Source organism: Marmota monax, unplaced genomic scaffold (genome assembly GCF_021218885.2).
Source record: "Marmota monax isolate L192 unplaced genomic scaffold, Marmota_monax_Labrador192_F-V1.1 WCK01_AAM20220418_F8-fsc01843, whole genome shotgun sequence".
Taxonomy (NCBI): domain Eukaryota; kingdom Metazoa; phylum Chordata; class Mammalia; order Rodentia; family Sciuridae; genus Marmota; species Marmota monax.
In genome coordinates, this window is record NW_026693441.1 from 11,077 (window position 1) to 38,774 (window position 27,698).

The 27,698-nt window shown below is 39.4% G+C and overlaps 2 protein-coding genes and 1 non-coding gene across 3 annotated transcripts; 2 read left to right on the forward strand and 1 right to left on the reverse strand.

Moving 5' to 3' along the window:
* Positions 1–173: 173 nt before the first annotated feature.
* LOC124101485 (conserved oligomeric Golgi complex subunit 7-like) lies at positions 174–27,669 on the forward strand. Its single transcript, XM_046457499.2, has 6 exons — positions 174–321; positions 638–754; positions 3,486–3,654; positions 13,701–13,783; positions 14,547–14,669; positions 23,526–27,669. The coding sequence occupies exons 1-6, from the start codon at positions 199–201 to the stop codon at positions 23,916–23,918; spliced, it is 1,008 nt and encodes a 335-aa protein (XP_046313455.1). The 5' UTR covers positions 174–198; the 3' UTR covers positions 23,919–27,669.
* LOC124101486 (protein BTG4-like) lies at positions 6,831–9,838 on the forward strand. The gene has a single exon (XM_046457500.2). The coding sequence runs from the start codon at positions 7,701–7,703 to the stop codon at positions 8,391–8,393; it is 693 nt and encodes a 230-aa protein (XP_046313456.1). The 5' UTR covers positions 6,831–7,700; the 3' UTR covers positions 8,394–9,838.
* On the reverse strand, positions 19,754–19,886 carry LOC124101488 (small nucleolar RNA SNORA42/SNORA80 family). Its single transcript, XR_006854625.1, has one exon. It is a non-coding gene; the product is annotated as a small nucleolar RNA SNORA42/SNORA80 family (small nucleolar RNA).
* Positions 27,670–27,698: the final 29 nt, after the last annotated feature.

Here is a 27,698-nt window from a genome sequence, read left to right on the forward strand (position 1 = left end):
CCCCACCCATCCTGTCTCCTGCCTGACACTTGGCGCAGGCTCTAAAAGCTGTGTGATTTGTACTGCTTCAGGCCGTTTTCTCTCTGTTGTCTCTCATATTTCAAAGTTTTCACTGGTGATTGCTCCAATTTTTACCTTTTGTGCCTGTTGCTTTCCTTGATTTGTGCTACAGAAACAAGTCACCAGGCCCTTCAGAACATGCCCAAAGTGCTCCGTGATGTTGAAGCTCTTAAACAGGAGGCATCTTTTCTAAAAGAACAAATGATTCTTGTCAAGGAAGACATTAAAAAATTTGAACAGGACACATCGCAGTCGATGCAGGTATTTCGGCTCCTGCCCTATGTGGGGATTCTGGTTTTTGGAAGGGGTTCACTCTCACAGGGGGTGTTGGACAGCACAGCATTGCCAAAAGCCAGCCTGAACTCAGAATTCTAGCCATCATCTAGTCACCTTCCAGCTTCGTCCTTTCCTCTTACGTATCTCTCCAGCACGCTGAGCAAAATCGACTAGGTGACTGATGCTTTGGGGTACAGAAACTACCCGAAGAAGGAGCATGCCACGAGACTCATGCTTCAGGTCACTGGGGGAAGATAGAGGAAAAGGAATCCCTGCTTTATTTTGCTTCATTTCCTTTCAGGTATTGGTGGAAATCGACCAGGTGAAGTCCAGGATGCAGCTTGCTGCTGAATCTCTTCAAGAAGCGGACAAGTGGAGCACGCTGAGCGCCGATATTGAGGAGACATTTAAGACTCAAGTAGGCGTCTTATTTAGGAGATGTTGGAAATTCATTTAGGCGGGAACTTGAGATTTGGGGAAAGCAAATGTGATAGCCTCTCATCAGAATATCCCCAACCTCCAGGGATGTCATTCGCGGCAGACAGAAATGTTCAGACGTCCTGTAGGGAAAATCTGAAACTGCTCTCAGTTCTCCCCTCCCCACACACTTTGCACACCTTGCCTCTTGGTCACGGAGAGTGAGTGGAGGAGAAGCCTCAGCCAGCATGCCCACGCCAGGGATGGTGCGCACAGCTGCAGTTCAGCTACTTGGAGGCTGACCAGGGGGATGGCAAGTGTGAGACCAGCTGGACAACTTAGACCCTGTCTCAAAAGGAAAAAAAGGCCTGGAAATGTGGCTGAGTGGTAGAGTGCTTGCCTAACGTGCATGGGGCTCAGTCCCCAAGGACTACAATAAATAAATAAATAAGGTTTCTGGTTGTAATAATTGACATTAGTGGTTTACTATTTTAACTACTAATGTCAATTAGTAGTTTAAATACATCTTGTTTTTCTGCCCTTTACTCTCCTGATACTTGAAACTAACTGCCCACAAGACCAGCTGGACTCTCCTTAGCATTTGGCATTTCAAAAACTGAATTCTGTTTTTATTTTTATTTTTTTTTCAGAATTAGGCATAGACCCCAGGGCCTCGTGCATGCTAGGCCAGTGCTCTACCATGGAGTTACATCTCCAGCCCTTTTTATTTTTTATTTTGAGACATGGTCTTTTTAAGTTACCAGGCTGACCTTGAACTTAGGATCTTCCTGCCTTAGTCCCCTGAGTAGTTGGGATTACAGGGGTGCACCACCATGCTGAATTGTTTATTTTTATCCAAAGCCATAAACCATCACTCTTTCTTGTGTTCCCCCATCCTGGTTAATGGGGCCATTTTGCATCCAAGCATTTAACCTAGAAACGCCAGAAGCCTTAACTGCTCCTTCTTTCCTGTTCAGTTATATCTGTTCTTTTTATCTCTGCTGGGATTCTAGTCATGCTTTTAATCATTTGTTCCTGGACCATTACGACAGCTGTCCATTGGTCTCTTTGCCACACTAATTTATCTTCCACATGTGACCACGAGATATCCTAAAGCATAAATTGGCACCTGCCATTTCCTTGTCTCCCTCCCCTCCCCTGCATTTTAACTTTCAGTGATTTCCCATTCTCTTCTGGATAGATTCTGAGCCCTGAACAGGGCAGCCTATTTCAGGACAGGTTGGGGCCTGCCTTTCAGCGTTTCCCTGGCTGCCCTCTCCATGTCTGTCCACGCTGTGACTGTTCCAGACCAACGTGCCATCTCCTTCCGCTCTTCAGTTCTCTGCCTGAACTGTCCTTCTGCTTTTCTTTGCATCAGAGTGGACCTCCGCTCGTCCCTCTAGGTCCAGTCAGAGCACCACCCTTCACAGCTCTGCCCGATGGCTCCTTGACTCTCCAAGGCAAAACTGTTTGCTCCTGTAACACGTGAGCCGTTGTTCTGAAGTTGCATCAGAATCTTTCTATCCCACCGAGTTGTGAGCACATCTTTGTAATGTGACCTTACTCATCTGGGAGTCTCAGATGTCTGATACAGTGTTTGATACATCCTAGCTCATTGAGTGCTGGAATACTATCACATAGTACTTTCTTAATTAATTATTTTTCTAATTAAAAAACTCATTTATGTGTATCTTACAAGATTTGAGAAATTCAATACACAAGGAAGAAAAGAAAATGTTCCATACTTCTAGACCACAGTAATATACTTTTTAAGTCTGTAAAGGATTTTTTAAAAATAACTTTTATAACTTTATTTTATTTATTCATTTATTTATTTATGTGTGGTCTGAGGATCAAACCCAGTGCCTCACCCATACTATGCAAGCGCTCTACCACTGAGCTATAGCCCCAGCCCCTATTAGGTATTTTTTATACATGTTTGTACACTTTTTTACTTAGGTATGTATTTTGTATGTATGCAGATGTCATGACTGTGTACATTTAGTTATACCTGTGTATAACTAATATACATGTATGTATTACATATATTACATTGATGTATATGAAACAAAATTGGGACTCGTGTCTATATACTTTTTTATAGTGTTCATTTCATTTAATAGTAAGTTGTAAATTTTTTTTTAATATTTATTTTTTAGTTGTAGCTGGACACAATACCTTTATTTAGTACATTTCAAAAACATAATTTTGGGTGGCTGTACAGTATTCCACATACCATTATGAGTGACCCATAATTTATATTTTATTTGTTATAATAAAAGATTTATGTTGCTTCTAGGCTTTGTTATTTTAACACTACAATCACATTAATTATAATACAGCAATATCTCTATATCCCTTAAAGAAATAATCATTTCTGGAAGAGAAAATACCAAGTTAAATGATGTGAGTATTTTTAAGACTCTTGTCACGTTGCTGTTGGAGTAAGTCAGCAGACATGTATGACACCAGAGAGTCTTTTTTTTTTTTTTTTTTGCATCTTCACCAAACAATAGGTATCATAATTTTTAAAAATACTTTCCCAGTTTTTTTAGAGGAAAATGGCACATTCTTGTTTTAATTTGCAGTTATTTGAGTACCAATAATGTTGAACATAATGTTTATTGGCCATTTTATTATATTAAGAGTTGCCTTTTCCTATATTTTATTCAATCCCAATTGAGGTAGCTGGAGTCTTAAAATAAATACCCTCTATTCTCATTTTTTTACAGGACATCACTGTGATTTCTGCCAAGCTAACCGGCATGCAGAACAGCTTGACAATGCTTGTGGATACACCAGACTACTCAGAAAAATGTGTGCACTTAGAGGCCTTGAAGAACAGACTGGAGGCCCTGGCCAGTCCCCAGATTGTAGCAGCATTCACTTCTCAGTCTGTGGGTGAGTATGGCTCTTTCTTGTGTCGGCACATTTCTTTATAAAGGTAAGACTGTCTGAGTCTTCAGTCTTGAAAATGTCTTGATGTTGATCATATTATAAGACTGGAAGTATGGGGCTGGGGATGTGGCTCAAGCGGTAGTGCGCTCGCCTGGCATGCGTGCGGCCCGGGTTCGATCCTCAGACCACATACAAACAAAGATGTTGTGTCCGCTGAAAACTAAAAAATAAATATTAAAAAATTCTCTCTCTCTCTCTTTCTCTCTCTCTCTCTCTCTCTCTCTCTCTCTCTCTAAAAAAAAAAAAAAAGACTGGAAGTAGCTACGCACCATGGCACATGTCTCAAGAGGTGAGGCAGGGGGATCACAAGTTTGAGGCCAGCCTCAGCAACTTAGTGAGACCCTATCTCAAATAAAAAAAAAAAAAATTAAAAGGGCCGAGGATATAGCTCAGTGGTAAAGCACCCCTGAGTTAAATTCTCAGTACTAAAAAATAAATAAATTTAAAAAAGGGTGAGGGGTATAGCTCAGTTGTATAGCTCTTGGGTAGTATGTGTAAAGCCCTGGGTTCAATAACCAGTACTACAAAGGGAAAAAAAGGGAACTAAATTATAACTTATGATGCTTATGTGTTTTGAACATCTTATGTGAAATTTTCAAACATACAGAAAAGTTGAAACAAATGTCGTGAACATACTCTCTGAATTCCAGCATTAGCGTTATGCTGCAGTTTGCTTTATCACGTGTCTACCTACCATCCATCAACCCATCTTAGTCTTTCTGATGCCATTTCAAAGTTGCAAACATTAGTACACTTCAGTCCTAAATACTTCAGTATTCATATCAATAAGTACAGTTCAAAATTAGATTATAATTATTGGATAAAGTTTATATTTAGAGAAATGTACAAATCTTAAATGTGACATTGGAATAAGTTTTGACCCTTATCAAGAATACTGTGATGATATATTATTTTTCAGCAGTTGAGTTCTCTAGTAGAATTGCAATATGAGGATTTGATACCTAGGTAGTATATCCATCACCTCACATAATGTTCTAGTCAGCTTTTTCACTGCTGTGACCAAAAGACCCAACCAGAACAGTTGTAGAGGAGGAAAAGTTGATTTGAAGGTCCACAGTTTCAGAGGTCTTAGTCTATAGATGGCGGCTCCATTCCTGGAAGCTTGAGGTCAGGTGGAACAAAAGTATGGTAGAGGGAAGCAGCTCACATGGTGATCAGAAAGCAGAGAGAGAGACCACTTGCCAGAGAAAAATAGATACCCCAAAGCCACGCCCCCAGTGTCCCACCTCCTCCCAGCCACACCCACCACTTCAGTTGCCATTCAGTTAATCCCTATCAGGGATTAGGTTAAAGATATAACCCAATCATTTCTCCTCCAAACCTTGTATTGTGTCACATGAGCTTTTGGGGGACACCATGTCTAAACTGCTACACATAGTTACTACTTTTTCTTACTGTGCTGAGAACACTTAAGATTTACTGTTAGCAAATTTCAATTACACAGCACATTGTTAGTAGCTGTATATTCACCATGCTGTGTATTAGATCCCCAGAACTGACTCATCTATTGACAGTGTGTACCCTTTGACCAACATCCCCTATTTCCCCCACCTCCTGCCCTGGCAGCTACCAGTCCGCTCTCCTTCACTAAGTTCAGCTTTCATAGATTCCACACACAGAAGTCGTCATACGTTGTTTGTATTTCATTGCCTGGTGTATTTCACTTAACATGATGCCCTCCAGGGTCATCTGTGTTGCTGCAGATGAACACTTTTTCATGACTGAAGGGAGAGCTTTCCTAATTAATCTGGGACAACATAAACCAGGACTGTCCAGGGCAAGTTGGGACAAAACTCTTGGAGAATGGCCCTCTGGATAGTTGATTAGCAGTGTGGACGAGTGAGCTTAGCCGCCTGTGCCCATGGTCACACTGCTCCCCTAGAAGGCAGTTTCTCCCCACGCTTGGCTCCAGAGGCAAGGCCTGGAATGTCTGGCCCCCTTCCGGGGTAGTGAAGCCTTATCAAATTGCTGTCCCTTCAGTTCAGCTCTGGAGAACTGTGTGCCTCTGTTTCCAGCTGAGACTCTTTTTCTCTGTAGTTCCTGGGTTATGTAGTAACTCCAGAGGCAGAAATAAGGCACTATTATGTTAGGTAAGATTTATTTATTTATTCTACTATCAAAGTGAGCACTTAGATAATTTTTAAAAAATAAAAATTATTACCAAATTTATTAAGTGCCTTTTCAGCATCTATCAAGATTAATTTGTTATTTTTATTTCCACTCACCTACTAACTTGATAAATCATAAATAACATTTCGAGTATGACTCCATTCTTGCATTTTAAGAACAAACCTTGCATGTTTACTCTGTGTGTGTATGTGTATAAATGTACTGCTAGATATTTGTTAATCTTATTTAGATTTTTTTTTATTGAGATACCATAAGTGAATATCTTTGCTGGGTTGTGGTATCATGACTGTGTTGGCTTCTTGGAAGCCACCTTGGAAAACCTTCATGTTTTTCCTTCTTGCTCTATTAATATTTAAATAGCATTTTTATTAAGTATTGCCATGGCCCCATTGAATGATTTTTATCTCAGTTCATCTTGGGTATTAAATATCATGAGCTCTGCTTTCTTTTTGTTTCTATTTGCTTTAGTTTGTCTTTGCCTTGTTTATAATCTTCAGACTTTCTGAGATGTTTTATTTTAGAGTTGTCTATTACAAATGACACATAGTTGAATTTTGCTTTTTTTCCTTAATATATATATTTTTTAGTTGTCAATGGATCTTTTGTATTATGTATCTTTATGTGGTGCTGAGGATCAAACCCAGGGCCTCACACATGCTAGGCAAGTGCTCTACCACTGAGCCACACTCCAGTCCAAATTTTGTTTTTAAATCTAGTCCTTGTATGTCTTTTAATAATAATTTTCATCCCATCTAGGTTTTATTTTTTTAAAACAGAAATTTCCAGTCTTTTATGTGTCTATTTTTATATTTTTTGCTTGTATGTTTCTTTCCATTTCCTTTGTTCTCTATGCTGTATGATTTCTTTATAATTTTTCTCAAAGACAATTTGAAATACATATGTATATATATATATATATATATATATATATATATATATATATATATATACACACACACACACATATATATAAAACTTCATTTTAGTTTTACTTGTGATTTTTAACTTCAAAAAGTAAGATGAAAATTTTTCCCAGTCTGTCAACTTCATACATGCAGTAATATCTGATTCCCCTACTCCTGTACTTACATTCCTCTTTCTGCCTCCTGCCCTTCCCTGTCTCCCTTATCAGATAATGATTTGCAGATATTTTCTCTCATTCTGTGGGATTAGTTCTTTTCCTCAGCCCTGGGGACTGAACCCAGGCCCTTGTGCTTGCTAGGCAAGTTGCTCTACCATTGAGTTATATTACCAGCCTCTGCTTTTATATATATATATAATTTTTAAAGTCTGAGGGTCTGGCTCAGTTGCTCACACAGGCCTCAAACTTGGGATTCTCCTGCTTTAGCCTCCTGAATATCTTATTTTTGTAAGAGTCCATCTTTTTTCTTTTGCATATGGATATCCAATTTTCTGAGCTGAAAAAATTTCCTTTCTCCTTTGAATGATCTTGGCATTCTTTTTTTTTTTTTTTGGCACAAGGGTACCAGGGATTGAACTCGGGCGCTTAACAACCATTGTGAGCCACATCCCCAGCCCTTTCTTGTATTTTATTTAGAGACAGGGTCTCACTGAATTGCTTAATGCCTCGCTTTTTGCCGAGGCTGTTTGAACTTGTGATCCTCCTGCCTCAGCCTCCCAAGCTGCTGGTGTTACAGGCATGTGCCACCGTGCCTGACTGATCTTGGCTCTCTTGTTGAAAATCATTTGAAGGTGTGAGTGAGATCTGGCAGCAAGAAGTGTATAGCATAGTTGGTCTTTAAACTCTGGTCTAATTTTGTGGGGACTAAAGAGATTTTTCTGTGGTTTCAGGTCTCCTCATAGGTTGTTTTGGAATCATGAGAGATGAAATTGCAGTAGCAGTTTTCTTTGTCACAAGATTGGTGAAGGAACATGAAAAACTGAGTAAACAGCAAATAGAAAAATTTGCAGAAAAGCTGATGATAATCTTGTTTGAAACATACAGAGGTCACTGGCACCCTGGTTGCCCTTCCAAAGGGCAAGCCTTCAGGTGTATCAGGATAAACAATCAGAATAAAGACCCCATTTTAGAAAGGGCTTGTGCTGAGAGTAATGTGAATTTTTCTCACCTGGGACTTCCAAAGGAGCTGACCCTATGGGTAGATCCCTTTGAAGTGTGCTGTAGGTATGGTGAGAAAAACCATCCATTTATAATTGCTTCTTTTAAGGGCAGATGGGAGGAATGGGAACTGTCCCAACAAATCAGTTATGCTGTTAATAAAGCCACATTAGACTACTCCTCTGGCACTTCTTCTGATGAAGAAAGTTGTAGCAAGGAACCCCGGATCATTCCTAAAGTCAGCAATCCGAAGAGTATCTATCAGATGGAAAACTTAAGACAGCCCTTTCAATCTTGGTTCCACATCCCCCGCAAAAAGAATGTGATGGATGGGCGCATAGGCCTCCCAGGGAATGTGCATCATGTCTTGCATAAGAATTTTAAGTGTTATAGGCAGCCTGCTGCTGTGCACCGGGTGGACAGGTACCACTGGATCAACACAAAACATTAACATGGTGGCCAGACGTGTGTTGGGAGAGAGATCAGAGGAGAGGCTTCATTTTCTCTAAAAAGAAAGCAAATTGAAGGTTGAGAGGCCCATGCAATAGAAAAAAAATAAACAACCACATTAGGGACTGGATTGTGTGATGGTGAATCCTCACACACAGATCCCAACTCTGTTCTTAGCTGTGCTTTTTAAAAACATACATTGGACTTTATTAAAATTAAATACTTTTGTTCAGCAAAAGGTAATGAAAAAAGAAGCCACGGACTAAGAGAAAATATTTGCAAATCACATTTTGACCAAGATTTATATCCAGAAAAAATTTTAAAAATCCTCAAGATTCAAATGAGAAAATAACCAAAAAACAAAATGGTCCCAAATTCTGAACCCCTCACCTAAGAGATATAAAAATGGCAATAAAGAAGATGAAAATTAAGCAGATAAAAATTAAAACTACACTGAGAATTGTAACATGTACCATACTGATTCAGGATACTGATATGTGTATATAAGGGCAGGAAGTATATGGAAAATTTCTGTATTTTCTCTTAGTTGTACTTTTAATTCTTAGTTTTATATGAAGTTTTATGTAAAACCAGTAAATATATTCAATATGGTATGAAATGAAGCTATTGACCTGGATAAGAGTCAACGAATTATGACAATTGACAGTTTAAATAAATGTACTGTTTTAAATACTTTCAAAAAAAAAAAAAAAAAAAAAAAGAAAATCATTTGACCATGTATATGGGGGTCTGTTTCTGGTTCCACTGTTAATCTGAATCCACAGAATATAGTCTATATATAAACTATATTAAGACATATAGTTTGTATGTCTGTACTTATGTTAGAACTACACTGTTTTCATTGTTGAAACTTTATAGTAAGTTTTTTAAAAAAATATATTTATTTTTTAGTTGTAGCTGCACACAATACCTTTATTTATATGTGGTGCTGAGGATCGAAACCATGGCCTTGCACATGCTAGGCGAGCATTCTGCCACTGAGCCACCACCCCAGCCCCTTAGTAAGTTTTGAAGTCAGGAAGTATGAGACTTTCATTTTGTTTTCAGAATGATTTGATTATTCAGGGACCCTTGAGATTTCATATAAATTTGAGGATAGATTTTTTGTTTCTGCAAAAATTGTTGAGATTTGGGAAGGAATTGCATTAAACCTATAGATCACTTTGACTAGTATTGACATCTTAATGATATTAAGTCTTCTGAACCATAAACATGAGATGTCTCTCTGTTTATTTGTGTCTTTAATTTCTTTCAGCAGTGCTTTGTAGTTTTCAGTGTATGTCTTTTAGCTATTTGGTTAAGTTTATTACTAAGTATTTTATTCTTTTTGATGTTAGTGTAACTGAAATTTTTAAAAAATATTTTTTTAAAATTTTAAAAATATTTAATAATGCTCATTATTAAAATAACTGATTTTTTTAAACAACTGGGTTTTGTGTATTGATTTGATTTTGCATCCTGCAGCTTTGCTAAACTTATTAGTTCTAATAGAATTTTTTTTTTTTTTTAATGGTACTGGGGGGTTGAACTACCTACTGCTGAGCTACGTTCTCAGCCCTCTTTATTTATTTTTATTTTGAGACACAGTCTCGCTAGGCTTCCTGGGCTGGCCTCAAACCTGTGATCCTCCCAACCTCAGACTCCTGAGTAGCTGGGATTACAAGTGTGCATTACTGTACTCAGCTCTAAGAGGATTTTTGCAGAATCTTTAGGGTTTTCTATATATAAGATTTTGCCTGCAAACAGAGATAATTCTTTTTTCCTATTTGAATTACTTTAATTTTCCTTGCTAATTTCTCTGATTAATACTTTCCTTAATACATTCAATAGCATTGGAGAAAGTGGACATCCTTTTCTTGTTTCTAATTTTAGAGGAAAGACTTGGAATAATCTTCACCATTGAATATTTTGTTAGCTATGAGCTTTACAAAATTATATGGGGGCTGGGGATGTGGCTCAAGCGGTAGCGCTCTCTCCTGGCATGCGTACGGCCCGGGTTCAATCCTCAGCACCACATACAAACAAAGATGTTGTGTCTGCCAAAAAGTAAAAAATAAAAAAAATTAAAAAAAATTTATATGGGCAGCCAGGCACAGTGACACACCTAATCCCAGCTGCTTGGAAGACTGAGGCAGGAGGATCACAAGTTCAAGACTAGCCTCAGCAATTTAGCCAGACCCTATATCAAAATAAAAAGGGATGGGAATGTAAACCCAGGGTGATCTTGGTGGTACAGTGCCCCTGGGCTCGATCCTCAGTGCCCCCAAAATGTAATGAATTGAAAAGAGAAAGTATATGGCTTTCATTATGTTAAGGTAGTTTCCTTCTATTTCTAGTCTGTTGAGTGTTTTTTAACATGAGAGAGTATTGAATTGCGTTAAATGCCTTGTCTACATCAATTAAGGAGATCACCCCCCCCCTTCATTTTGTTACTGTGGAGTAGTTATTGATTCTTGCATTGTTAAACCATCCTGGCACACAGGAATAAATTCCACTTGGTCATGGTGTATAATCCTTTTTAAAAAAAATATGTAATTAGTTGTAGATGGACACAATATCTCTGTTTCATTTATTTATTTTTTTTATGTGGTGCTTAGGATTGAGCCCAGTGCCTCACACATGTGAGGCAAGCACTCAACCACTGAGCTACAACACTAGCCCACTGAGCTACAACCACAGCCCTGTATAATCCTTTTAATGTTGTATTTAGTTTATCAGGATTTCATTGAGAATTTTTGTGTCAATATTTATCAGGGATATTGGTCTATAGTTTTCTTGTAGTTCTTTGTCTATTTTTGGCATCATGGTAGTGCTAGTCTCAAAATAAATTACGAAGTGTTCCTTCCTCTGTAATTTTTTTGGAAGAACTTGAAAAAATTGGTGTTAATTCTTCTTTAAATGTATAAAAGAATTCACCTAGAAAACCATCCAGTCCTGAGTTTTTTGTTTTCAAGAGATTTCTGATCACTGATTCAATCTTCTTATTAGTTGTAAGTCTATACAGAGTTTTTCTATTTCTATAAAGTTCATTTTTTAAAGAATCATCCATTTTATCTAGGTTATTCAGTGTGTTGATATATAATTATTCAAAGTACTCAGTGTGATCCTTTTTATTTCTGTGGCAATGGTAGTAATGCTTTCTCTTTCACTTCTGGTTTTAGTTGTCTTAAGTCCTTTCTCTTTTTCATAGTGAATCTAAGTAAAGATTTGTCAAAGATTCCTTTTCAAAGAATCATTGATTTTTCTCTTTAGTTTCTTATTCTCTATTTTATTTATTTCTGCTTTAATCTTTATTATTTCTTTCCTTTTGCTGTCTTTGGTTTTAGTTTATCTTGTTTCTTCTTAAGATTTAGAGTTAGGTTGTTGTTGTTATCATTATCATTTTTGTTATTATTTTGTGGTGCTGGGAGTGGAACCCAGGGCCTGTGCGTGCTGGGCAAGTGCTTTACCATTGAGCTACATCCCAGCTGAGGTCTTTTTGGGTGTGTTTATAGCTATGAATTACTTTGCGTAGTTGCTTTCACTGCATCCCATAAATTTGGTATATTGTGTTTTCATTTCCATCTGTCTACAAGCATTTTCTAATTTTCCTCAGAATTTCTTCTTTAACCTAATTGCTGTTTAAAAGCTTATTGTTTAATTTTCACATATTTTTAATTTTCTAATTCTCTCTCTACTGTTGATCTCTAATTTATTTCTGTTGTGATGAGAAAAGATGCTGTATGATTTCCATGGTTTCCACCTTTTAAAATTTATTAGCACTTATTTTATGGTCTAACTTATGGTCTGTCCTGGAGAATATTCCCTGTTTACTGGGAAGAACATATTTTGCTGTTTGTGATTGTCGGGTCTAATTGGTTTAGATTGTGGTTCAATTCCTGTTTCCTATTTGATCTTCTCTATCTTGATATAACTTCTGCACGTGCCATTTGCTGTTTTGGCAAATTCTGCTTTATTATTCATTTAAAGAAATTCTACTCTATAGGGTAGATGTTTTGAAAGTTGTGATTATACCTTGAGACAAGGCACACATTGTAGCAGTTGCTTCCTAAAAGTGTTGTTTAAATGTCCATCTAAACGTTAGTATGTCAGAGTGTGATGGTATTATCAGTAGATTTTTCTTCTTATTCTGTTTTCCACTTTTTCTTCCATGAACATGTTACTGATAATGCTGAAAAACAATGCTATTTCAACAGTCTTCAACTTAGTGTAGTTATTGAGTGTCTACTGTGTGTGGTGCTAATTTCTGGGGACAGTGAAACAAGATAGGAAATGTTACAGCTTTCCTTGGAGCTTGTGTTCGTGGATGATAAAGACAGATATTATGTAAGTAATAAATAAAACAAGTGTAGACTGAGATTATTTCTGTGAAGGGAAGGCATGACAGGACTCAGGAGGAACCTAGTCTAGGTTGGCTGAGGAGAAACCAGAAGATCGTCTTAGATACAGTAAGTACAGAGACCCTGAGGCAGTTAAGGGCTAGGTTTGTTCTTGGCACCTGACAGATGGCCTGCTTCCCCAATGTTTTTCAGTTCATATAAATACTGGATTGACACGTCAGATGAAATCGCTGCTTTTGTAGGCCAGAACATTGGACGCCAGCACTTCAACCTCTGCTGTAGTTTGCAGTCCTGCAAGTCACTAAAACTCTCTGGGCTGCAGTTTTCTTGCCTACAAAATGAGGTCAATTATCAGTTATTTTAGGTACTTGTCGCTAACAGTTTGTGATTCAAATCAGGGCCAGGACTAGGTGAGGCAAGTGGTTGTGTGCTTGCACAACCCCGAGAGTGATAGCTTCTTTAAATTTCATACCCCAGGCTTGCCCCCCAGCCCGGTGCCAACCCTGATTCTAGTTCAGTTTACTGTTCAGATGTGCTGATTGATTTGCTGATGTATAATGTCAGCTCTATTAGTGATGCTTGTCAGGGATGCTTGTTGACTTTAACAAGCAGAGCTTGTGGTGTCTGATTATTGGGTAACATACTCTGCTCCTAACATTACTTATTTTTCATATTTATGATCCCCATGCATGAGTTAATTCATTATCTAGTTAGGAACTTCTGAATACTAGTTATAAAGCCACATTTTAAAAATACTTTTATTTTATTTATTCTATTTTTATGTGGTGTTGAGGATCAAACCCAGTGCCTCACACGTGCTAGGCGGGCGCTCAACCACTGAACTATAACCCCAGCCCTAGAACCACATTTAACCTAGTGAATTATTTCTCTTGGCTATATCAGAAAACCTCGTAACAGTCTTATATGTGTTTTATGTTGTTCTTTAGATCAGTCCAAAATGTTTGTGAAGATTTTTACTGAAATTGACCGGATGCCCCAGCTCCTTGCATACTATTACAAGTGTCACAAGGTAAGAAGCTGCAAACCATTACAATTGTGGAGTGCTCATAGCTCTGGCAACAGCAAGTTTTAGACTTGAGGGCTGTTTTTCTTTCCATTAACCAGTAGGGGGCACTCTTGGTCCAGCGTATGGACACATCTAATTGCCAGTTGGAAAACATTTCATCAGTTTTCATCCTCTTTTGTATTTACAGCTGGATTCATTTAGATGGATTCAAACAGACTTGAAAAATTGTTTTAATTTATTCCCATTTTTGTATCTTAAGGGAGATTCATGTCTTAAGCTTTATTGTGCCTTTCAGCAAACTGTAAGACTTTTTTAAGTTTTGTGTGGTTGTTGAAGTTAGGTTACCAAAACACTCAGCAGCTTCCTGGGCTGACCTCCATTCCTTGAAGCCCAGTCGTTCAAGCCCCTGTGTCCTTGAAGCAGTAAGGAGAGGACATGAAGCTTTAGCACCAACTCATAGCCACCTCTAAGGTCTCTTCTGAAGAGCGCAGCGCACTGGGTGGAGCACCCTGGCATGTCTTTGGGGCAGGGTAAAAGGAGAGAGGTACTTGGAGGTGACAGATTCAAGTTTGGATGATTATTAGAAGAGATTACTGTTTTTGTTTGTTTTCTGCCTTTTTAGGAAAAAAAAAAGAATGGATTCAGTGGGCACTTGGCTCGGGACAGCAGGCAGCAGTGCTCACTGGGGTGGTGGAAGGGAAGGGCAGTTGGAGCAGGCAGCTTATTTAGTGCACCCAGCAAGGTCCTCTCTGTTGTGCCTCTGCAGGTGCAGCTTTTGGCAGCCTGGCAAGAGCTGTGCCAGAGTGACCTGCCCCTGGACCGCCAGCTCACCGGCCTCTATGACGCCTTGCTCGCTGCTTGGCACACGCAAATCCAGTGGGCCACGCAGGTAACAGCTTACTTGGTTTTAGGGGAATGGGTAACTGGCTGGGAGCACCTGCTCTCAGCTGCAGAGCCCCACGGGAAATGTCCCCATCTGTCACCATCACCCAAGGGGTTAAAAGATAGGCTTGGAAACCCAGGGCAGTGAAGTCCTTAGGTTTCCATTAAAGCTCTTCTTATCACTCTTATCTGTATCTTAAGTGGAATCTAATGTGACAGTGTTGCCTGTGGTTCAGCTAGGGAGCCTTTGGAATTCCTGGAAGCCGTTATCTTCACATCTGAAAGCAGGAGGCCCCTAGTCAGGCGGTGGTGGAGTGAACAGGCTGTTTATATCTTAACCTCAGGTAAAGCTTACCTGGCCTGCAGTTACTTTCCCTTCTCTCACAAGACATCAAGAGTTAGAGGAAGAGTATAGTGTTGAAGGTACCCTCTGAGCAGGGGCAATGAAACAGAGGGTTCAGGAGGAAGCTTCCCATCACTTACCCTCGCCAGGTCTCTAGGCGTTTCCAGACGGAGGGGAATGGAGCGTCACTGCTTCGTCCGCAGGCCAGGAGGGCAGCAGACCCTCTTCTAGAAGGGGAGCAGCCTGAGTACTTGGGGTGATGACGGACTGGGCTTATTGGTGGTGTGGCTTATTATTTTTCTCGTCATTAGTTGTGGATTGCTCTTTAGATGTTCATCAGTCATTTGGTGGAATAAACTCAAATGTACTGGAGAGATTCCCTGCACAGGGTCATGGTGTTGAGGATGGCTAAAGCCCTTTTCTCCATCCTGGCTTCTTCTTCCTTGAACTAACCTAATTCAAACTTAGGCAGGTTTTGTTTGCTTGTTTTTTTGAGGAGAAAAAGAACCTCAGTGGTTTTTGTGTGATCACGAGTTTTCAGCAGGTCTGTCTGCTCACACCCGTTTACCGTCCGGGCCTCTTCTACCACTTCTCAAACCACAGGAGAAAAACGGCTCGTGCCTGTACATACAAATGCCCTTCCTCGTCTGTGAATCATCTAGGAGAAAGAACTGGGGCTTCTCAGACTTCTGCTTCGTCCTCACTGTTAGTTTTGAAGGCATAAGTTTATGCTTATTTATACCTTTGGCCTGTGGCCCGTTTTCTTTACGGGATGTGAGCATGTGAGGTGGGCTTTCATCTCCAGAAGCTCAGGAGAGTGCAGGTGAGGCCAAGGCCGCAGGGTCTGTAGGTGTGTCTCCTCCACATTTCTGTTTCCCTAGGTTTTAAATGAACCTTTTCCCGCCTGTTGCTGGGGATCAAACTGAGGGCCTTGCACATACTAAGCAGGTGCTCTAACTGAACTGCACCCCTGGCCCTCCCCCAGTATTTTAGTATGAAAAATACCCAACACATAAAAAGGCTGAAATAATTCTACAGTGAATACCTGTGTACCTACCTCACAGCTGGACAGTGAACATTTTGCTGTTTGCTTTGTCACAGATTTATCCTTCTATCCGTCGTCTGTCTACTCATCAAATATTTTTTGATTCATTTCAAAATAAGTTGGGATATAACATTCATTTAAGAACACGTATATGTATATGTACACATGTGTATTATTAACTAGAGTTCAAGTATTTGTGTTTTTTCGAAGTAAAATTATGAAATGCAGTGATCTTAAATATATCATTTGATTAGTTCAAACAAATGCAAATAGATGAGACCTTATCCTCTTTCTAGACACGAATCATTACCATCCACCTAGAAAGTTCTCTCATACTTCTTCCCGGGCAGCTATTGCTCTCATGTTCCCCCCATATAAATTAATTTAGCCTGCTGTGGGATTTCCCGCAGATGGAAAACACCCTGTGGCAAAGCATCTTTGTTGTTGTGGCAAGGTTTCTTTCATCTGGTGGGTTTTTGAGACTTACTCATTTGTATGTATTGCTAGTTTGTTCCCTTTTATTGCTGAATTCTGTTACATTCTGTTACATGATGTGAATAGACATCATTTAAAAAAATTTTTTTGAGATGTTGATGAACCTTTATTTTATTCATTTATTTATATGCAGTGCTGAGAATTGAACCCAGTGCCTCACACATGCTAGGCAAGAGCTCTACCACTGAGACATCGTTTTGTTTGCACATTTTCTTATTGATGGACACTTGATCTACTTGATCTCATTCTAGTTTGGGACTACTATGAATAAAGCTGCTATGAACATTGTTCTATAAGTGTTTTTTTTTTAAGACACATGTCTTCATATCTCCTGAGTAAACACCTAGGAGTGGAATTCTGAGATCATAGGGCAGGTGTATATTTGGATTTATAGGAAACTGCCAGGCCTTTTTCTAAAATACTTGTCCTTATTGCACTCCCACACAGTGTGAGAGTTCTGATTGCTTCCTGTGCTTGCTAACATGGGGTGTTGTCTGTCTTCTTAATTTTAGCCATTCTGATGGGTGTGCAGTAGTGTCCCATTGTGGTTTTAATTTGCATTTCCCTGATGACTAAGGGCACTAAGCACCTATTCTTGTGCTTCATGGCCATTTGGATGTCTTCCTTTGTGAAGTGTCTATTCAGGTCCTTTGCCCATGTGAAACATTGGGTTGTTTGCCTTTTTATTATTTAGTTGTAGGAGTTCTTTATATATTTTGGGCACAAGTCCTTTGTCAGATATGTTTGTAGACATTTGCACATTTTCTTCCAGTCTGTGGCTCGAACAGAGGTTTTATTTTTAATTTTTAAACTTTTTTTGCAATGCTGGGGATCAAACTCAGGCCCTTGCAGGTTCTGGGCAGGCACTGAGCAAGCACTCCATCACCGAACTACATCCTAGCTCTGAGTAGGAGTTTCGATTTTGATGAAGCCTATCATTTTGTTTTTTCTTTTATGGTTGTTGCTTTCTGTATCCTAAGAAGTCATTGCTAGTCCTCAAGTTTCAAGGATATTCTTCCATGTTTTCTTCTACGAGTTTGTTTAGCTTTTAACATTTAGATCCGTGGTCCATCCTGAATTAGCTTTTGTGTGTAGTGAAGGCAGGGCTGGACTATCTTTCTGTGGCCCAAGTTGATAAGTCTGGTCTTACTTAAATGACTTGGGGGTGGGGGTGAAGTTAGACTATGGTTGTATTCCAGAGAGTTCTCATTGGTTGGTCGATATGTGAAGTCATGTTCTAGACCTCTAGTGGCATTTTTTTAAAATGCATGTTTCAATTAAGACCCCTAAACCCCTTGTGTTTAGAGGTTTCCCCTTTTTTAAAGTAACTGGACAAAAAAGATTCTGTGGCCATTTCGAAAGAACAACAGAAGTTTACAGACTTAGAACTTGGGGGCTCAGTGATGACCCTTAGCTGTAGAAAATAGTAACTAGACATGGAAAAACTGGGCTGGAGGTGTAGCTAAGTGGTAGGGCATTTGCGTAGCATGTGTGAGGCCCTGGGTTGGATCCCCAGCACTGCAAAAACCAGACCAGAACAAACCAAACCTGATGAATTAAGTTTCATCAAAATTAGAACCTCTGCTTAAGTCATAGACTGGAAGAAAACATCTACAAACATATCTGACAAAGACTTATATCCAGAATATATAAAGTACTCCTACAATTAAAAAACAAAAAGGCAAACAACCCAGTTTTTTAAATGGGCAAAAAACTTGAACAGACACTTCACAAAGGAAGAGATATGAATGGTCAGTAAGCCCACAAGTAGGTGCTCAGTGCCCTTAGTCATCAGGGAAATGCAAATTAAAACGACAGTGGGATAATGCTGCACACACCCACCAGACGGCTACAATAAAAAGAGTAACAATACCAAACTATGAATAATGGGCAAGTCTCGCAATATTTAAAAATACGAAATATAAGAGAACTTTTGAAGTAAATTTAAAATAAAGAATTTGGTGGACCTGGGCGTGGTGGAGCACGCCTATAATCCCAGTGGCTCAGGAGCCTGAGTCAGGAGGATCGTGAGTTCAAAGTCAGCCTCAGCAAAAGTGAGGCACTAAGCAGCTCAGTGAGACCCTGTCTCTAAATAAAATACCAGATAGGGCTGGGGGTGGGGCTCAGTGCCCCTGAGTTTAATCCCTGGTACTGCCCCCCACCCCTACCCCCACTCCACAAAAAAAGAATTTGGTGGTGATACATAGGGTGAATTACTAAGGAGAGTTGGGAGACAGACAGCCTTTGCCTGGTAGGGATGATGTGGTGCTGTTCAAGTTGATGAAGGAACAATCGTTGAAACAATTGTTAGTAACCAATAAAGGGATTCAAAGAAAGGAAAGTCAGAAGGGAGATTTTCATCCTGGTGAGTGGAGACATTATTGACCGAAGTAGGAAGTTGAAGGGAACACCTGTGGAGTTCAGTGGGGACATGATGGATTCTAATTATGGGTGCTTTTAAGTTCCCAAGTGTCAGTCTAACCGTGACTTCCAGTAGATGGCTGGATGACTGGCTCAGGAAATATAGATTGGAGCATCTGCCACAAGTTGGTCATTTTATAATTTATTGGATTTGATTGTTTCTTCCCCCCTATTTCTTTGTCCCAGACTCTAGCAGGGTGGCACTATGTGGAGTCTAATGTAGGATGTATCAAGGGAAACAAATGTTCTTTGCAGTTTTGTAAATTCTCTGAGAATTAAAAAAATATATACATATTTTGGACCATGTGCATGGCCATCCTATAACCAGTTGCTAAGGATCTTTAATCCTTCTCAGGTTAACTTTTTACACAGTGTAAGATCCGGGGCCTGCCTTGTTCTTTTGCATGCGGACATCCAGTTTTCTGAGAACCGTTTGTTGCCATGATTGTGCTTTTCCTATGAAATGGCCTTGGCACCCAGGTTTAAATCAATTGGCCTTAGATGTCTGGGTCTGCTTCTGGGCTTTCTGTTCTAGTCCACTGGTCTGTGTCTGTCCTTATGCTATCATTATACTTTTGAAAAAGTTTTCAGCCACACCTGAGGTATTGGGATTAGGACTTTACTTATAAATTTTAGGGGGACACAGTTCAGACCATAATATTCCCCTTTCTTCATGAAACTAAACAGGGCGAGTCTTTCAGCTTTGCTCTCCTTTTTCAAGACGATTTTGATTACTTGGGGTACCTTGAGCTTCCAGATGAGTTGTCTTTGTTGCTGTTCCTTTATGCACTGTGCGACCCACTTCAGTGCCAGCAGCCTGTAGACACAGAGGCCAGGCAACGGTTTGGGGGCATAGTTTGCCCTGGCATGGGACACTATGAGAGGCCCAGGGACAAGCCTACATAAATCCAAACCCATGCATTCAAATGAATTTTTGAATGGATTTTTCTATTCCTCAAAAAAAAAAAATACTATTGGTGTTTTGATCAGTGCTTGCATTCCATCTGAAGGTGACTTTGGTTGTGTTGACATCTTAAGAACACTAGGTCTTCAGATTCATGAACATGGGATGTCTTCACATATTTGTCTTCTTTCATTTCTTGCTGTTTTGTAGTTTTCAGTGTATAGTTGTTCAGCTTTTTGGTTAAGTTTATTCCTAAATACTTGGTTCTTTTTGATGCTATTGCAGATGGACTTGTTTTATTAATTTCCTTTTCAGATTGTTCATTGTTAGTGTGTTGACAGACAACTGATTTTGTGTGTTGATATTATTACCTGCAACATAGCTGAATTTTAACTCTTAACAGTATTTTGTGGATTATTTTGGATTTTCTACACATAAAACCATGTCATCTGTAAACAGAGATCACTCTGTTTTCAATTTGGACTCCTTTTATTTCTTGTTCTTGTTCTTTTCCAGTTGCTCTGGCGAGAATTTCCGGTACTATGTTGGATAGAGTGGCAAAAGTAGGCTTCTTTGACTTGTTCCTGAACTTAGAAGGAAAAGCGTTCAGTCTTTCACCATTGAGTCTGATGTGAGCTGGGTTTTCACCTATGGCCCTAGCATCTGGAAGAAGTTTCCTTCTATCCCTAGTTTGTTGTATGTTTTGTCATGAAAGGGTATTTTGTTAAATGGATTTTCTGCATTAATTGAGGTGGTCATATGTATTTTCCCCTCATTCTGTTGGCATGATATATTAAATTGATTAATTTTTTACATTGAACTGTTCTTGCATTCCAGGAGTAAATCTCACTTCACGACGGTGCTTACTCCTTTTAGTGTGCTGCTGAACTCAGTTTCTAGTACTTTGTTGAGGATTTTTGCTTATACATTTACAAGGGATATTGGTCTGTGGTTTTCTTGCAGTGTTTCTGTAAGACGCCGCACCACACTACGAATGGGAGACACCACATGACACAGATCACCGGAGAGGTTCCGCTTTATTACAAAAGGCTGTGGGTTTATATAGGTCTAAGGAGAGGTAGCAGGGCTGAGGTCACCCGTTTATTGGCAAGCTCTTCCATATGTCAGTTCCGGAGCCCAAGAAGTTAATTCTTATTGGGGCTAAGGTTTCCCACCCGCAGGATTTGAACATTGGCGCCGGCGGGAACGTTTCGCGCCAGTGAAAGAAAAAAGAGGAGAAAGAGGGTTGTTAGGCACCATGTTGGGGTTTTTCTCTGGAGTGCTGCTGCCATTATATGTTTTCCCAACAGTTTCTATCTGCTTTTCATATTGGGGTGATGCTGACCACACAGAATGAGTTAGGAAGTGTTCTGTGTTAGTTGTAAGGGAGTATCTTGGACTGGCAAGTTTAAGCAACAGAAATTAATCTCCTCAAAATTCTTAAAGTCTTGGAGTCCAAGATAAGGATTGCTTCTTCAGAAGTCTCCTTGCAGACTTGCAGAAGGCCATTTTCTCCCTGTGTCCTTACTCCATATGTGTTTGTTGTCCTGATCTTTTCTTTGAATCAGAACACCAGTCATAGGGGATTAGAGCTCACCCAGATTACATCATAGTACCTTTGCTAACTTTTTTTTTTTTTAAGAGAGAGAGATAAATATTTATTTATTTATTTTTCAGTTTTGGGCGGACACAACATCTTTCTTTGTATGTGGTGCTGAGGATCGAACCCGGGCCGCACGCATGCCAGGCGAGCGTGCTACTGCTTGAGCCACATCCCCAGCCCTACCTTTGTTTTTTAATGTTTTTTTTTAGTTGTGGGTGAACATAATATCTTGATTTCATTTTTATGTGGTGCTGAGGTTTGAACTCAGTGCCTCACATGTGCTAGGTGAGCACTGTACCACTGAGCCACAACCCCAGCTCCCCTTTGCTACCTTTTTAAAGGTCTTGCTGCAAATATAGTCACATTCAAGGTATTGGGATTGGGACTTCACGTACAAATTTCAGGGGAACACAGTTCAGACCATAGCATATTCTCTCTTCTTCAGTTTTATTCCAAGTGTTTTAGAAGGGTTGGCCTTAATTCTTCTTGTATATTTTGTAGAAGTCACCAGTGAAGTCATCTCTGATCTTTTTTTTTTTAAAGAGAGAGAGAGAGAGAATTTTTAATATTTATTTATTTATTTTTTAAGTTTTGGGCGGACACAACATCTCTGTTTGTACTTGGTGCTGAGGATCGAACCCGGGCCGCACGCATGCCAGGCAAGCGCGCTACCGCTTGAGCCACATCCCCAGCTCCTGATTCTGATGTTTTTTTGAGGGGAGGTTTTGATTATTGATTCAATGTCCTTACTATAGGTAGAGGAGGATTCCAGTTCTCTCTTCCTGAGCCAGTTTTGGTGGGTTGTGTTCTAGGAATATGTCCATTTCATTCAGTTTGTTGGCATACAGTTGTTCACAGAATTCCCTTATAATCTTTTTTATTTCTGTAAAATTGGTACAATGCCTTAATTTTATATCTGATTTTAGTAATTTAAGTTCTTTCTCTTTTTTTCTTAATCAGTCCAGGTAAAAGCAGTTTTTTTTTTTAATTTTTGCAAAAACACCTTGCAATTTCTGGTGTAATAGACTTTACTTTTGTTGATTTTCTATCCTCTTATTTATCTCTACTTTAATCCATATTATTTTCTTCTGCTAACCTTGGGTTTAATTTGATCTTTTCCCCCCTAGTTCTTTAATGTGAGCGCTTAGGTCATGCATGTGAGATTTTTCTTTTTCTAATCATACACACCTGCAGCTCTGCAGGCCTCTTAGTATTGCTTTTGCTGCATCCTGTAAGTTTTGTTTTGTTCTTTTCATTTTCATTTATCTCAGAGTATTTTGTAGTGAAATTTGGAATTCTTTTGGGTTTATAGTTTTAAATTTGTACTTTTTTTGGCCTTGGATTTTCCTAAAAAAAAGTTCTTGTATCATCTCATGTTTGTATATATCTAGGTTATGTTTTAACAAAAAAGTACTTAACCAGCCCTGTGGTATAGAGAGAACCCCCTTCTAAGTGAACTATGTACATTATTCAAAAATTTCCCAAGAAATCTAAAGTACATATAATGAGAGAGAAAAGACTATCAATGAATAATTTTAACGGGTCTAGGTACACTCTTCCTTGTGGTCCTTAAGAGAATCCATCAAGATCAGTGTCAAGGAGAGGCTGCAGCCAGACTGAATCTGCATAAAGATCCTTCCAGTTGTGATTCAGTGGATTGCTTTTCTTTCACTGGTGCCCCCACCCCTGCCCCAAAGCCATTTCTCCTTTGGCACCTTCATAGCCCTCCCTCCAGTCAGTTTCTGGTACCATCTAAACACCGCAGGAAAGCATTTAGTAAATTTGTAAATAGGAAGGCACTGGGGGGGTGGGCAGCAGTAGACAGGACAGGACATTGTCCCATCATTCTGGACGCCTTCCAGGTCCTGCAGATTTGCTGTGCTTTCTGAGCACGTTCACTCTGCAATGAGGGGACCTTTGGGCTTGTAGCTCTTGACTAGTCACTTTTTACCTATTAAGGGGATTTCTTCGAGTGATCCAGAAAACAGCTTCTTTAAGAACTCTGTCCTGTTGGTGGCGTGAGCTGACACAGCTGCCTGTTTCCCACTGCAGGTTTTCAAGAACCCTCATGAGGTTGTGACAGTGCTGCTGATCCAGACCCTGGGGGCCTTGGTGCCCTCCCTGCCTATCTGCCTCAGCGCTGGCGTGGAGAGAGCGGGACCCGAGCTGGAGCTCACCAAACTGCTGGAGTTCTACGACACCACTGCCCACTTTGCCAAGGGGTTGGAGGTGGCACTGCTCCCCCACCTACGTAGGCATTCCTTCCTCCCTTCTCCGACTTGTCTTTACTTGCTGTTTTGCAGCTTCTGGGGCCTGGGTTTGTTTCTTTTGCAGGGGACTGTGCAGAAAGGGGAGGATTCCAACACATATGGAAGGTTGTCCACGGAAACTGCCCTTAGGGAAGTGGCTTTAATATACTTGTCTAGTATCCCAGGTATTGTCTAGTGCTTTCTCAGCTCTGGGAACTGATGGACCTTCTGCTGTGGCTTAGCATGTGAAAGAGGCAGGTAGACACAGGTGGCAGGAGCTGGCAACAGGCTTCCCTGGGAGGACAGTGTTCTCTTCATTTCGAGTCACGAAACCTTAGACAGTTCAACCTCAAAAGTAAGTTTGAGGGGACACTTAGGTTGTAGGGGCTTCTGAAGGGGCAACAACAAGTTTGTCGTGACAGCGGAGCTGTGTTAGGACTACAGGTAGCTGTGTGGAAAAGGGCTCTCCTGGTGGCTGAGAGAAAAGCACTCACTCCTCATTCCCATTTGGGGGGATGATGCATGGGATGGTGCATTTTCCTAGCTGTTTTCCGCCTGTGTTAAAACCATCATCAATTTTTAGATATCATAGACCTCGTGACACATGCTGCTGTCAAATCAGGAAGTTGCTTGAGGAAGGCCTTGTTCTGCCATGTGGCTGCTGTGTGTCACTCACTGCGTTTATTTAATAGTGATTCTCTTTAATGACATTTGTGCTTAATTGCCTGGACATTCCAGGGAGTGTGTTTGTTGTTCAGGTTCCTGATGAGTCAGAGGTGTTTTTGGCACACTCGCCTTAGGTGTGGGAGAGGCATGGTGGATGTGGGTGGCTTCCAGAGGACCACGCTGCCCTGGCAGGTGGCTACAGAGTGTGCAGGCCGTGGATCCTGCTGGAGCAGAGTGGGACGAAGGCAGGGCAGGGGACAGGTTGCATTCCGCCCACGGCCATGGACTTTCCTAAGCGAGGAGAACCACCCTCTGCAGAGTCAGATAGAGGAGTGCTTTGTCATCGGCCATGGGAGTACAGATCTGTGACAATGGCTGTGGAAGGTTTCAAAATAATGTTTTGTTTTACTTTTAATTGAAAAACACTTTGGAAACACAAAAAATAAAAGAGAGGCTAAAAGTGACCCATAGCTTCATCACTCAGAGTCACTGACAGCATTGCATTTCTTCCCGGTAATTCAAATGTAAATGCACGTTGTTTTAAGCATTAATAAAAATATTTAGGATGTGCTATATATTTTTATGGTGCTGGGAATTGAACTCAGGGCTTGTACATGTGAGGCAAGCACTCTATCAACTGAGCTCTATCCCCAGCCCAAGATCTGTTTTTTTAATCTATGTTTTTTTAGTTGTGGATGGACACAATACCTTTATTGTATACACACACACACACACACACACACGTATTTTTAAATTTTTTAAAAATTATATATTTAATTATAAACAATTATATTTAATTGTTTTTTAAATTAATCTTTTTTTTGTATAGGGGATTGGACCCATCTGTACTTTACTACTGAGCTATATCCCCAACCCTTTTTTAATGTTTTCTTCTGAGGCAGGGTCTCACTAAGTTGTTGAAGCTGGCCTTGAACTTATGATCCTCCTGTCTCAACCTCCCGAGTTACTGGGATCACAGGCGTGCACCACCGCACCTGGCAGTGGCTTATAATTTTTTAGCCACTATTATAAGTACAACTGTTATGAACTATATTACCCATTAATGTTTAAACCTAATTCTGATTGGTCCTTAGGATAAATTTTAAATTGTAGTCATGAAGAAGTGGAAAATTGAAAGATGTTTTTCCTACTTTGCTCTTTAGAAAGTTTCTGCCAATTTTTGTATAGTAGTGAATAAAGGCACCAGGTCGCTCCTGCCTCTTCCATCGTTGTCAGATTCTTATACAATTAATAATATATCATTTTAATTTACTTCAGCATTAGCAAGTTTGAAAATTATATTATAAAATGATCTCTTTTTCTTTTTTGGTTGCTTATTTGCCTGTTTTGCTTGGAGTTTTAATCTATTTCTTGTTAATATCTTAGAGTAATTTATTTAAAATAGTGTTATTACATATGTTTGTAAAAAGCAACAAAAATATATGTTACATAGTCTCCTATAGTCCTATTTGCTAGAAATAACCATGTTTAAAATTTTGACATGCTCCTAAAAGATTCTTATGTAGTGGACTTTTTCCTATTGTTTATCAAATATATTTCAGCTATATTTTCTAACTTTTATTTTACCTTTAACATGTTTCTGTTATTTTACTAACAAATACCCATACATGATATAATTTAAAATATAAAAGATTATGGAAAAGAAAGCAAATTTTTAAAATGTAACTTAAGTTGATTTTATAGTTAACAAGCAATATGTATTTATTATAGATAAATCCTGAAAATACAAGGAAGGGGAAAAAAAATCATCCTCAACCTGCCTTCTAAAACAGCATTTTGGGATTATATGTATGTGCAGATTTTGCGTATGAGTATCCGTATGTTTATATTCTTAAATTTGGTTTCAGTAGAATATTATTATCACACCCAAGAATTTAATTTTGATTTCATATTGTCAGCTAATGTGCAGTCAGTGCTCGGGTTTCCCCAGTTCCACAGGTGTCTGCATAGCGGCTTCCCCACCTCTGCCTTGCACAGACATCCGGTTCACGTACATACATTGCCTCGATTGTCCTGTTTCTGTAGATTATAATCTCTTTTAATCTACAACAGTCATTTCATTTTTCTTTTTTGTTTTTCATGACATGGACGTTTTTGAAGAAGAAAAGGTCGTTTTCTTATGGAATGCCCCACATTCCAGGCTTTTATTAGTAGATTTATCTCAAACATTTTTAGCAAAACTGTTGCATTGATGCTGATGTGACTTCCCATTGCATCACCTCAGGAAACACATAATGTCGAATTGCCGGTGACAGGTTAGATTAATCACATTGTAAATGTATCCTCCAGATCTCCCCATTGTCGTTACCTTTTCCTCTTTGTAATTATTAGGTAATTTGTGGGGTGATACTGTGAGCTCATAGGAATATGCCATTCCCCAAGAAACAATTGCCCAGTGATATCAGCACCCATCGATGAGCCTTGCCTTAATGAATTCTTACAGTGCTGATTGTAAAATGGTGATTTTGTAATTATATCATTCATTCTACAATTATCTGCTGGCATTCTCTTATGAAGAAGAATTTCCCTTTTTGCCTTTTTTTTAAAAAAATATTTATTTTTTAAGTTTTTTTAGGTGGACACAATGTCTTTATTTTACATTTATGTGGTGCTGAGGATCGAACCCAGTGCCTCATGCATGCTAGGCAAGCACTCTACCACTGAGCCACACCCAGCCCCCCTTTCTGCCTCCTTGATGTCACTATAAATTCATGGATTTTTAAAAATATTTTATTATTTTTTTAATACTTACAAAGAAGCCCACTTGATGGACAAAAATTCATGGATTTTAAAAAATCCAGTGTGTTATGATTTAATTGTTATCATCCTTTTTTTTTTGCAATACTGGGGATTGAACCCAGGGCCTTGTGCATTTGAGGCAAGCACTTTTCCACCTGAGCTATATCCCCAGCCCCCTCATTGTTACCAATCATTTTGATGTCCAAATTATTTCATTTTTGGACTGTGGGTCCCCATTCAGCTGACTCTCATATCTTTTTGGCATGTCTCTAATCAGTCTTTGAATGCTTCCTTGCTTTTTGGCACAGACTATTCCAGAAGCACCTGTGCTTTCCTTTACCCCTCACCTGGAGTCAGCTGTTTTTCCAGGGAGACTAGTTTTTTCTGGTGAAAATTGGTATTTAGAAATGAGAGTCTGAACACCACAGCTGTTCATTGTTGCTGAGGTATCATTACTTCTAGGCTCTTTTGGTGGAGAGAGCTAGGAAATACATATTTTTTAAAAAATTCGCAATTTATACTGATATTTCCCAGTCAGATTTAATGCTAT